The sequence below is a fragment of the Haplochromis burtoni genome, unplaced genomic scaffold, assembly GCF_018398535.1.
Source record: "Haplochromis burtoni strain Fernald_Lab_line unplaced genomic scaffold, NCSU_Asbu1 Contig_56, whole genome shotgun sequence".
In the NCBI taxonomy this organism is placed as follows: Eukaryota; Metazoa; Chordata; class Actinopteri; order Cichliformes; family Cichlidae; genus Haplochromis; species Haplochromis burtoni.
Window position 1 is genome coordinate 1,478,470 of NW_024582417.1, and position 11,353 is coordinate 1,489,822.

The 11,353-nt window shown below is 40.4% G+C and overlaps 2 protein-coding genes across 2 annotated transcripts in view; both read left to right on the forward strand.

The window, feature by feature from the left end:
- Positions 1–3,848: 3,848 nt before the first annotated feature.
- Positions 3,849–8,349, forward strand: dpagt1 (dolichyl-phosphate (UDP-N-acetylglucosamine) N-acetylglucosaminephosphotransferase 1 (GlcNAc-1-P transferase)). The gene is made up of 9 exons (XM_005922158.2): positions 3,849–4,339; positions 4,451–4,571; positions 4,656–4,869; positions 4,958–5,104; positions 5,195–5,279; positions 5,396–5,584; positions 5,685–5,772; positions 7,119–7,274; positions 7,366–8,349. Exons 1-9 carry the CDS (start codon positions 4,185–4,187, stop codon positions 7,429–7,431), a joined length of 1,221 nt encoding a protein of 406 aa, XP_005922220.1. The 5' UTR covers positions 3,849–4,184; the 3' UTR covers positions 7,432–8,349.
- Positions 8,350–9,095: 746 nt separating this feature from the next.
- Positions 9,096–11,353, forward strand: part of LOC102305363 (histone H4 transcription factor) — a 4,457-nt gene continuing 2,199 nt past the window's right edge. Inside the window, exons 1-5 of the mRNA XM_005922160.3 lie at positions 9,096–9,534; positions 9,897–10,123; positions 10,634–10,745; positions 10,873–11,025; positions 11,113–11,190. Of these exons, the coding sequence (XP_005922222.1) occupies positions 9,378–9,534; positions 9,897–10,123; positions 10,634–10,745; positions 10,873–11,025; positions 11,113–11,190 (727 nt within the window). The 5' untranslated portion in view covers positions 9,096–9,377. The remainder of the gene's footprint in view (positions 9,535–9,896; positions 10,124–10,633; positions 10,746–10,872; positions 11,026–11,112; positions 11,191–11,353) is intronic.

Below are 11,353 nucleotides of genomic sequence, written 5' to 3' on the forward strand. Positions count from 1 at the left end.
ATTAAATTAAATATCACACTGGGAAGAGAGAAAAAAAACAAGAGGAGATACATTTTATCTCAGATATCCAAATCAGTGGGAAGGTGCTTTAAAATATCACACGGTTTTGTGGTTTATTACCTTAAAGTAATTTTAAAGGTTTAATATATCATTTCAATTCATGTAAGAAAATAACAATTTTGGCAATTTTGTAATCCTACTTTTGTGTATGAAAACTTTGGCTATGTACAAAATAACATTACAACACAGTTTGTCATTCTTACCTTGTCAAATCAAACCAGATGCTGTACTGTGGGGATTGAGGAAATCTTTGGTTTCATCCATTTCTCAACATTAAGCAAGAATTTCTGTTTGCGCAAAATGAGCACATGTTCTCATTAATACTGAATCATACTCTAAGTAATTCTTTATAAGGATAGATGTCATTCATTATCTAAAAATATGTTATCAATTGAATGTAGAACTGTGCCATACTTATTTACTTGGCATCGATCTGCTACCAAGTAAACACAGGGCCAGTCTCGCTGATACCAATACTAATACTTTTAAACTATAAAGCCAGATTAGGGAGAGTAGTGTGTCATGACTTATGGGGTGAATCAGCATTAATTTGCAAATTCTGAACCCATTCTAATTAGCACTAAATCACAATTAGTTAATACAACAAAACACACCTTTCAAATTCTTATATAGTGTTTGTTTTTGGAGACCAGGAATATAAATGTGCCTGTCGCTTTAAAAGACAGCCTTTGTTCTTTAAATGTGCTATAGGCAATAAATAAAATAGATGTGACAGTCAACACAAAAAATGCTCAGGCATTTTTCATAGTGCATGTTTGCTTTTTGTGACTTTCATCAGCTAAATACAAAATCAGGTTCTGTGTTTCTAAATAATCAGTTACCAAGTCATTGAAGGGCAAAATGTCTTTGTGTTTACTGTATGCTGTTCTCACATGGCGAAGACTCATATGCACCATATGTCAGTCTACGTCCCTACCCTTACCTATGGCCTCTGGTGAACCTTGTCCACTCCAGTGGCCTTGCCACAGGAAGTTGTTTAACTGCCTCAGTTGCCTTGCCCCGTTGATGGACGAGTCGTCCCGCTCGTACCCGGACTCTGCTTCCACTGAAGAAGTGTCAGTGGGATTAAGGAGCTCCTCAAGTATTTCTTCCACCACCAAATAATAGAGTCGCCTGACAGTTTGCTAGAATCTCTTCGAGGCAGTCTGAAAGTCTTTTTCCATGACCTCTCTAAACTCCCCCCAAACCCGGGTTTTTGCTTCAGCTACTGCCCAATTCGCATTCTGCTTGGCCTGTCGGTACTTATCAGCTGCCTCTGAAGTCCCACAGGCTAACTGGCTTGGTTAGCCTGTGGGACTTCAGAGGCCTGATGGTTCCCTTCACCTCCAGTGTCCACCATCTGGTTCAGGGGTTACCACCACAACAAGCACCAACCACCTTGCGGCCAGAGCTCAGTGCACAACTTTCACCAATGGAGGTGCTGAACATGATCCATTCAGACTCAATGTCCCCAGTCTCCCTCGGAACGTTGTCAAAGCTCTCCTGGGACCTCTGCTGGGTGTTGGCAGCGCACCCACACTATGTTTTGGCGCCCTAGGTCTATCCAGCATCTTCCCCCGCCACCTGATCCAACTCATAACCAGGTGGTGATCAGTTACCAACTCACACCTCCCTTCACCTGAGTGTCCAGAACATATGACTGCAGATCTGATGATACAATTACAAAATTCATCATTGACCTGCGGTTTAGGGTGTCCTGGTGCCATGTGCACTTATGGACATGGTGTTTGTTAAGTCCAGTAACAGAACAGGGCTTCAGATCTGGCAGGCTGTTACATCCAATTATGCCCCGCCAGGTCTCACTGTCATTGCCCACATAAGCATTGTCTCCCACTAAGAGGATGGCGTGCCCAGGTGGAGCATTCTCAAGCACCTCACCCATGTACTCCAAGAAAGCTGGGTACTCTAAACTGTCATTCGGCACAAAAGCGCAGATGACAGTCAGGACCTGTTCCCTGATCTGAAGGTGCAGTGAACAAACACTCTCTTCCACCAGGGTAAAGCTCCAATATACAGGCAGCAAGCCAAGTGGATACTAGTAATGACTATGTGTTGTTTCTATATATACTTCACTACTAAAGACATTTTGTATTGTGTCGAATCTCATCTGAATCTCACAGTTCATCAGAACAGTTTTTAGCTCATTTGTCATTCAGAGCTACAGATCTCTCACTTCCCTTAATGCTACTTTATCTCAATGGCTTTGGTGCAGTTCTCATATCAGGAAAGTCATTCTCACACCTCACCTTTTTACTGTAATCAGATCACTTAAAACATTTTTCAAATTGTAACACTAATTAACCCTTCAGAACTGCTTTAAGTCTTCATGATGCAGGTTTAACAAGGTGCTGGAAACATTTCTCTGAGATTTTGCTTCATATTGAAATAATAGCACCACACAGTTGCTGCAGGCTTGTCATTCGCTCATCCAGGTTTCCCTTAAAATGTCCTTTACTGGACTGAAATCCAGACTGTGAAGACCAGCCCATCTGGTACCAACAACCAGTTTCAGTCACCTTTCTTCCACTATTCTAATGCTCAGTTTGAACTTCAATAGGCTGTCTTCGTGATGTCTACATCGGGGACTCTTCACCATCTTCAAGTAACTTAAAGAAGTCCAGATACTTTTATTTTCAAGCTCCTTAGACTACAATGACCTGGATGGCTGAGAACCTTCACAGACATCTACATGTTTAAATGCTTTGAGCTGCTGACATGTGATTAGATAATTAGATGTTTGGATTAACAAGCACTTGAACATGCATACATAAAAAGTGGCTGCTGAAGGTGTGTAGCATGACTTTACTGGAGTATACAGCAGTTGGTTTTATGTTCTCAGATTTTCTTTGTCTCTTTTCTGATAGGAAAGAGACAGTACCAATTCGCTTTTCTCAATTTCGGCCATTTAAAGTTTCAAATAAATTGGTACATATTTTTTCGCACATACGTCATTTTTATGATAAAATTCTGCCACCTGTTGACAAAACAAATGCTTTCTCTCTTTTGTATAATGTATATTTTTCTTCTGTTGCTGTTTAGTAATATTTTTGTAGGCTATAGGTTATGTTGCATATATTTATTTCTTCTCTATTCTATTCATTTTGATATTATAATAGTAAAACCTTCCCAAGTGAGGGACTTATCTCATCATATCATATCTTTAATCAATACTGAAAATTGATTTCATATATATATATATATATATATATATATATATATATATATATATATATATATATATGAAATCAATTTTCAGTATTGATTAAAGATATGATATGATGAGATAAGTCCCTCACTTGGGAAGGTTTTACTATTATAATATCAAAATGAATAGAATAGAGAAGAAATAAATATATGCAACATAACCTATAGCCTACAACAATATTACTAAACAGCAACAGAAGAAAAATATACATTATACAAAAGAGAGAAAGCATTTGTTTTGTCAACAGGTGGCAGAATTTTATCATAAAAATGACGTATGTGCGAAAAAATATGTACCGAAGAAGAAGATTTCACTTCCGCGTCAATACAGATGTCGGAAGTCAAAGTTAGTATTTTCTGTATACTTTATACAATAAGAGTATACAGAAATCTCTCAAAAACTTATCAAAATTTCAGATATTCTGTAAATAATGCAAACATTGAAACTTACACACAATAGGTATTTTATTCTATTGAAAGCTCATTTTAGCGTTAAAAACGGGTTCGAGAGAGAGACGTTATGGGCCAATAACGTTTTATTTTGAAAACCCCAATCGGAAGTCCCATCTCGTTGTATGTTGTGTGACTTAACGGTTGAACTAATGTCAGACGTGGAGTTTAGACAGCCAGGCAATGCAGAGCTAATAAAATTTACAAGTCGTAATGACAGATGGTATGGATTACCACTGTGACTCGAGGACTTATAGACTTGTGGATTTTTTTTGACCGTGGAATTACAGAGACGCCTTTTGTTCTGAAATGATGGCTTGATATGTTTCTCGTACCTCGGTGATCACAGTCAGAGCCAATCCGTCGACCGCCCGCAGGGAAGCGGCGTCACAATAGCTACAAACGTGATTTTGATCTGGCAAAAACCAATTCGCCAAAAGCCCGAAATAATGTCACCCATACCCGTCCTTCCGCTGGTCATCAACTGCTTCATGTCTGTGCTCGGCTGCTTGGCCACACTGAAACTCATTCCGGCTTTCAAAGATCATTTCATATCAGCCAGATTATACGGAGTGGATCTAAACAAAACATCCAAAAAGGAAGTGTGAGTCGTCTCCCTGTCTGTCCTTTTAGCTACACGGCTTTCAGCTTAAATGACATATTCAGTAAAATATGATAATAAATTGTTTTCCTTTTCACTCCCCTTTCTTTACAGTCCAGAGTCTCAAGGAGTCATCAGTGGGACTGTCTTCCTCATCATCCTTTTCTGTTTCATCCCAGTGCCTTTCCTCAGCTGCTTTGTTGGAGATCAGTGCATGGGCTTCCCACATGATGAGGTGAGTACACTGATGTGCAATGACCCCGTGTTTCTTTCCAGTCTGAACCTCACGTCTGACCTTTGTGTGCGTTGTTTTTGCCAGTTTGTACAGCTCATCGGTGCACTTCTAGCCATCTGTTGCATGATCTTCCTTGGTTTTGCCGATGATGTGCTCAACCTCCGGTGGAGACACAAGCTCTTGCTTCCCACCATGGCTTCCTTGCCACTGCTCATGGTCTATTTTACCAACTTTGGCAACACTGTCATAGTGGTGCCCAAGCCCTTCAGAGCACTGCTCGGACTGCACTTGGATTTGGGTGAGTTGTGTGGTTGTCCGCTGTTCTTTGTCTGGATTCACTGCTTTGAAGTCTTCCTTTAAATGGTGTTTCGTCATTTCTTCTGCAGGCATCCTGTACTATGTCTACATGGGAATGCTTGCTGTATTCTGCACAAATGCCATCAACATCCTAGCAGGCATCAACGGGATCGAATCAGGCCAAGCTCTGTTTATCTCGGGCTCCATCATCATATTTAACCTTCTGGAGCTCAGCGGTATGCGTTTTCGTTTCCCGTCACACGTGTGCAGAAGCTGGACATATTTTGTGTAACATGTGGTTCTTTGCACTTTCTTCTTATTATTAGGAGATTACCGCGATGACCACGTTTTCTCCCTCTACTTCATGATACCGTTCTTCTTCACCACATTAGCGCTTATGTACCACAACTGGTAAGATAAGTCTACCGAACTCGGGAAAGTTAACATATATTTTCTGCAATCAAAAACAAAGAGCTATATGTGCAAGTCCCCCTCTAGCATGGTGATTGTAATCTGTTTTGTCACAGGTACCCTTCATCTGTGTTTGTGGGAGATACTTTCTGCTACTTTGCTGGGATGACCTTTGCTGTAGTCGGCATCCTGGGACACTTCAGCAAAACAATGCTGCTGTTCTTCATTCCTCAAGTGGTTAACTTTGTCTACTCCGTACCACAGCTGTTTCACATAATCCCCTGTCCCAGGCACCGGCTCCCGAGGTGACTGCCTGATTATGAACATCATTTATATACGATTCTACCCTGTTCATATGTGTATTGCTCAACTTTTTCTTTCTTCCAATGCTCCTTCTAACTAAAGGTTGAACCCAGAAAATGACAAGCTGGGGATGAGCTACTCTAAATTCAAAACAAAGGACCTCTCTAAGTTAGGCCACCTCATTTTGACGGTAAAGCTTTTCTTTTGCGTTTTCTCTGTTTGAGTATTCCCATGCTTTAATAGAAATTCTCCTAAACTAAGCTGTAAATCATGTCAGCTGCTGGTCTTGTCCCATCACAACTCAAAGAGGAAAGCACCAAATCCAGACTTTTGATAAGATGAAATGAGGAAATCTTTATGAATATAATTATCTAATTGCTTTGGGCAATGAAGCTGATTGTTTCTGCTCCAATTGCCTCGCGCTGTCAGCGTCCGTTATTAAAACCCAGACGCATTATTTGGTTGTGACGCAGAACACATTTTCTCATACACTGTATGACAGAGTCCCGTAAAATACTCACTGCACTGACTGCTTCCATAAAAAAAATAACAGGGTAAATAGCAGCCAGGTGCTGCTGATCAAATGGGCTTAATTAATTGTTCATCATCAAGTGTGAGCGCCTCTATAAAAGCAGACGTGTTGGCAGTTTGCTGGTGTGAAGCATTCAGATGCTTGTTAACAAAACGCCAATGAGAGAAAGATATAAGCATTAATGGCAGAGAAGCAATTGTTGCTGCCCATCAGTCTGAGATGGGCTATAAAGTCATTTCCAAACAATTGAAGTCCATCATTCTACAGTTAGTCTTCTCACGCGTTCCAACAGATTCAATCCGTGATCACATAATACAGTTTTCAGAGAAATAATAATAAAAAAAAACCCAGCAATATGGCCAAATATGGCTGTGCATGATATGGCTGTGCATGATATCCCTCCAAGTGTCACGCACGGTAACGGTGAAGTCATTCAGTCAGCCATGAATGCCTCTGTATACCAAAGTGTACTAGAGCCAAATGTGAGGCCACATTTAGCTGTCTGTTCTGTTGCATGACCCAAATGATCCCAAGAACAGCAGCAAATCTAACCTAGAAAAAAAAAGATAAAGCAACAAGCAATAAGAGTGGGCCAGAATTCTTCTACATTAATGTGACTGACTGATAAATCCATACAGAAAACAATTAAAAGTAGTTCTACGATGTAATGAATCACAGGGAGCACTTAGTTTTTCACAGCACTGCATACAGGTTGTACCGCACATCTCAGCACACCTAGATTTGGCACATAATAATTATGCCCATGGGACAGGTTACATGCAACATAAAAAAATGACAACGAACCATATGTATCAACCTGAAAATCAGATGAATTAATCCAATACATTAATTTGCTTAATTAAAAAAATTGGAGAAGTTGATAATAACTCACAAGTTTGGATATCATGTATGAACGCGCACACACACACAGCTGAGGCAGACCACTAGCATGCGTCGGGCTGTGTTTACTGGCTGATAACAATAAAACCTTTAATCCTCAACAGGTGGCAGAGTTATTAAAGCTGCTCGAGGTGCGCAGAGGCCATGAGGGGGATGGTGATTTTATTGAGTGCAACAACATGACCTTAATAAACCTGGTGCTGAAAGTACTCGGACCCGTCCACGAGAGAACTCTCACAGTCATCATGCTCGTCATACAGGTATAACAGAGCACCTGCAGTATCCACATATGCCTGAATATTGTCAGCCATAAAATGTTTGACTCGCCTCTCATTTCTGCGTCTCACTCAGGTGATGGGCAGCGCAGTGGCTTTTGGGATCCGTTATCATCTCGTCCGTCTCTTCTATGACGTCTAGATTACCGGGACTGAGGACGGAGTGCTGACTGAGGAAAATATGATACTGCTGTGGAACTATTTTACAGGCTCACTGTTCATTTGCCTTTTAATAGTTTCCACTACCTCACTGACATTTTTCATATTCAGACTCTTTCTGCAGTAAAGACCCAGAGCAAGGGTTAAAGCTTTATTTAACTTCACCACAACATTTTCATATATATGTACAAGCAGAACGGCTAATGATTTGATGCCAACAGTAGCGCTCTCCTGGGATTCAGTCATTACAGTCAGGGAAATGTAACTGGGTCTTAATCACCCCACGTGTTCACCCTGAAAGTATATTTTTATACTTGGTTTTTAAAAAGAAAGTCTGTCAAGTTTTGATCTTCGGTGTAGCAGACATCGCTGACTTGCAAACGTAGAAATCCTCTAAAAACTGGTCAAATATTCACATGTTCACATACTGCTTTAACCTGCTGTTGAGAGAAAATGTGCCTACTTACACTTTAATGCAGTTATGGTAGGAATATTAAACTCATTTAGTGCTTCTTGGTTGTTTCTTTTCCCTCTCAACAAAAGTCACAACAACAAAATGATTGTTGTGAAGAACAGCAGTGAAATATCAAAGGAGTGTAGTCATCAATAAAGTGTGAGGAGATGATTAAATAGAGGTCATGAAGTCACATGACCACGTCCTGATTGTGGAAAAAGCACATCCCGATTAAAGATAACTGATCGTCTTTGCTTTTCTTTCATCAAATATATAGCCGTGTTGTTTAGGACTGAGCATCATCCCAACGGTTTCAGAAAGAGCATCAACGTGAAGTCAACTGGCACTGGACTTTTTTTATTTAGGAATGTAATTACAAGTGCAAAACTGTTTACTGAGATTGAAGGCACAGATTATCAAATAAAAACGGGAAAAATGATGATGTAAGATTGTGTTGTATTAATACTTGGGAGAAAGTGTGCTAAATTATAGTGCTTAAAGTGCTTCCGTTATAGTTCAGAAATGGGACCAAGTCACAGTTTGTGTGGTTTTACCTCTCTCATGCTGAATTGTAACACAAGCAATCAATATACAATTGAAGTGCAGACATTTTACCAAAAATTAGCATTACCTGTTTACCCATTGTATACAAATAGCTGAAAGGGAGGACATGCAGAAGGTTGGTGAGACAGAAGAGAGTGTTAGGGTTAGATTGAGGCAGGTGATCCGCTGTGGCGACGCCTAACGGGAACAGGTTGTGGGTTGTTTGACATGGAAGACCCAAAGAGTCACTCACCTCAAAACAGAACATTTTGTGCTTTATTAATGAATTGTGCAATGAAATGTGCGCTAGTAAAATCTTTTACCAAATACTTTTTCATAATCTTTAATTAGACATCACTAAATTTATGATTAAAGCACAAAATACTTTGATTTTGATGTGTGGAATTCTTCTGGTCTTCCATAATTGTAAGCGTGTAGTAAGGTGATATTTTTGCCTTTAAAATGTACACAGTGTCCAGTAGTATAAAATAAAATTATAGGAGCATAAATGCCCTAAATTTATACTTAAGTAAAATATTTGAATAAATGTCAATAAAAATGAAGATTTATTGTAAATATCTTCCAATTGTTAACTGTAAATACAAAAAGGAATTTTTTTGAGTAGGAACTATTTAACTAAACTTTGTTTCAAGGGGAACGTCGGTGTTGTTGCACAGCCCGCGTTTGTGGACGGAAGAAGAACAGGTCCGATGAATACGAGCTCTCTTTTAACGCTGTCGTGAAGCTTATAACAATTTATTCTTTTAGCTTAATTAAACAGTTCTCTGTTGGTGTTTCAGCAACACCGTGGAGACTGTTTAATGTAAGCTAGCAGCTTAGTTGCTGGGCGGTCAGGTGATGGTCAAACAGCGTTTGCGACTTCGGTCCTGGAGCGAAACGTTTGACATTTAGTCCAGTTGTGACTCGGAGAGATGCCTCCTAACAAGCGAATGCAGAAGAAAGCACTCAAGCTGGAGTGTGAGTGGGGTTCATGCCAGGAATCATTTAATCGGATGGAAAACTTTTGCAAGCATGTGGAGGGTCATCTAAGTGCTTTGGAAGAAGAGGAGGAGGAAGAAGAAACAGAGGGTGAGGTGAAACGCAGCTTCGTGTACGTGTGGCACCTCCATAGCTGAGGTGTTTGTTTTGGAGATGTAGCGTGAGGAGCTGGACAGGAACGTGTTTTAATGATTTGGTTCAATAGGCCTTAACCAGTGTGGCCTCACTTACTGCACGTCTAGACCACCACTAGAAATGACGAGAGCTTTTACCCATCTGCTGCTTATTCATAACATTTGGCCACTAGATATTGAATTGGATTAATTTACTTAACTTTGCTGACATCCAAAGTCCTGATGATAAACAAGGCATTCAGATCAATAAGTCATACTGATCCTTTGCCCAAAGTGATGATTCCTCCTAATCTAGTCTCTTTTACTTTTTGTGCAAAGGGGAGAGAAGCTGTCTGTGGAGAGACTGTGGTTTTTGCTCCGTGGAGGGATCTGAAGAGTTGCGGCGACACGTGTTCTTTCACTGTTATCACACTAAACTAAAGCAGCTGGGTCAGCAGGTTCTCAGTGCCCATCCAAAAATCGGCAACTGCTCCATCGCCTACCACAATCGCAACATCATCCCTGAAATCCCAGATAATTTTGTCTGCCTTTGGGAGGAATGTGAAGTAAGTTTGCTGTATCTGCTGCTGGTGAAAGACAAGAGTAGCAGATACATTGAGCATTGATGGAGCTTTCCCAAATCTTATGCTGCCAGTTCTATAGACACTAATGCTACTTCATAACGTGAGAGGTCTAGGGTTTTGAACCGAAGCCTGAAAACAAGCTGGCTAGTCTCTCCACTGTTCACTCCAGAGAACATGACATTCATGTTTTCCAAAAAGAATTGCAAATGTTAATTCGTCTGGCATCAGAAAAGGTCTCCGCTTTGCTTCACTCGATTATAAATGAGGTTTGGCCCAGAGAAGACGGCAGTGTTTTGGATTATGTTCATAAATGGCTTTTTCTTTGCATGACAAAGCTTTAATCTGCTTTTGTGGATGGCACTGTGAACTGTGTTCAGATCTCTGTTAGTGTTCCTGAACCCAGTATTTCTGAGTTTGTAAATGATCTGTGTAGTAGAGTTAAACTAATAATACATGTGGCTCTGTAACTCTCTTAATGCACATCTGTTAAAGCAACCACCGTATGAAAACCCTGAGTGGTTTTATCGCCATGTGGAAATGCACAGCCTGTGCATAGAGATACCTACAGGAGACTGTGAAATCCCGATACGCTGTGGATGGAAAGGTACGCTTACAGTGTTTGTTTTTTTTCAACTGTAAATGTTAAGTGAAGATTGTACAGCTGTACATTTTCAGTGTCGAGCTGAGGATTTCAGACTTTTGAATCCAGGTTTTGTGCCTGTCATTTTCAGACTGTGAAGCGACTGCTAAAGGCCGTCCTAAGCTGCGAGAGCACCTGCGCAGCCACACTCAGGAAAAGGTGGTGGCATGTCCCGGCTGTGGGGGGATGTATGCCAACAATACAAAGCTGTTTGACCACATCATACGACAGAGCGCCATGGAAGGTATATTCTGTCAGATTTATGAAATTAAGCTTAGTAATGTTAAAAAAAAACCTTTCATAATCGAACAATCTGTGTCGTGTCACATAGGTCAGAGGTTCCAGTGCTCACACTGCTCCAAACGTTTTGCAACAGAAAGACTTCTGAGGGACCACATGAGGACCCACGGTCAGTTATGCTTCATTGTGCTTTTTTTTTTTTTTACACATGAGCTTATGCCATGATAGAGCTGGGCGATAGAACGATAACGATATGTATCGCGATATAACTTTTACTCGATAGAGAAATTAAGCTATCGCGATAGACCTCGCCGCTCTTGTCCTCAAAAAAA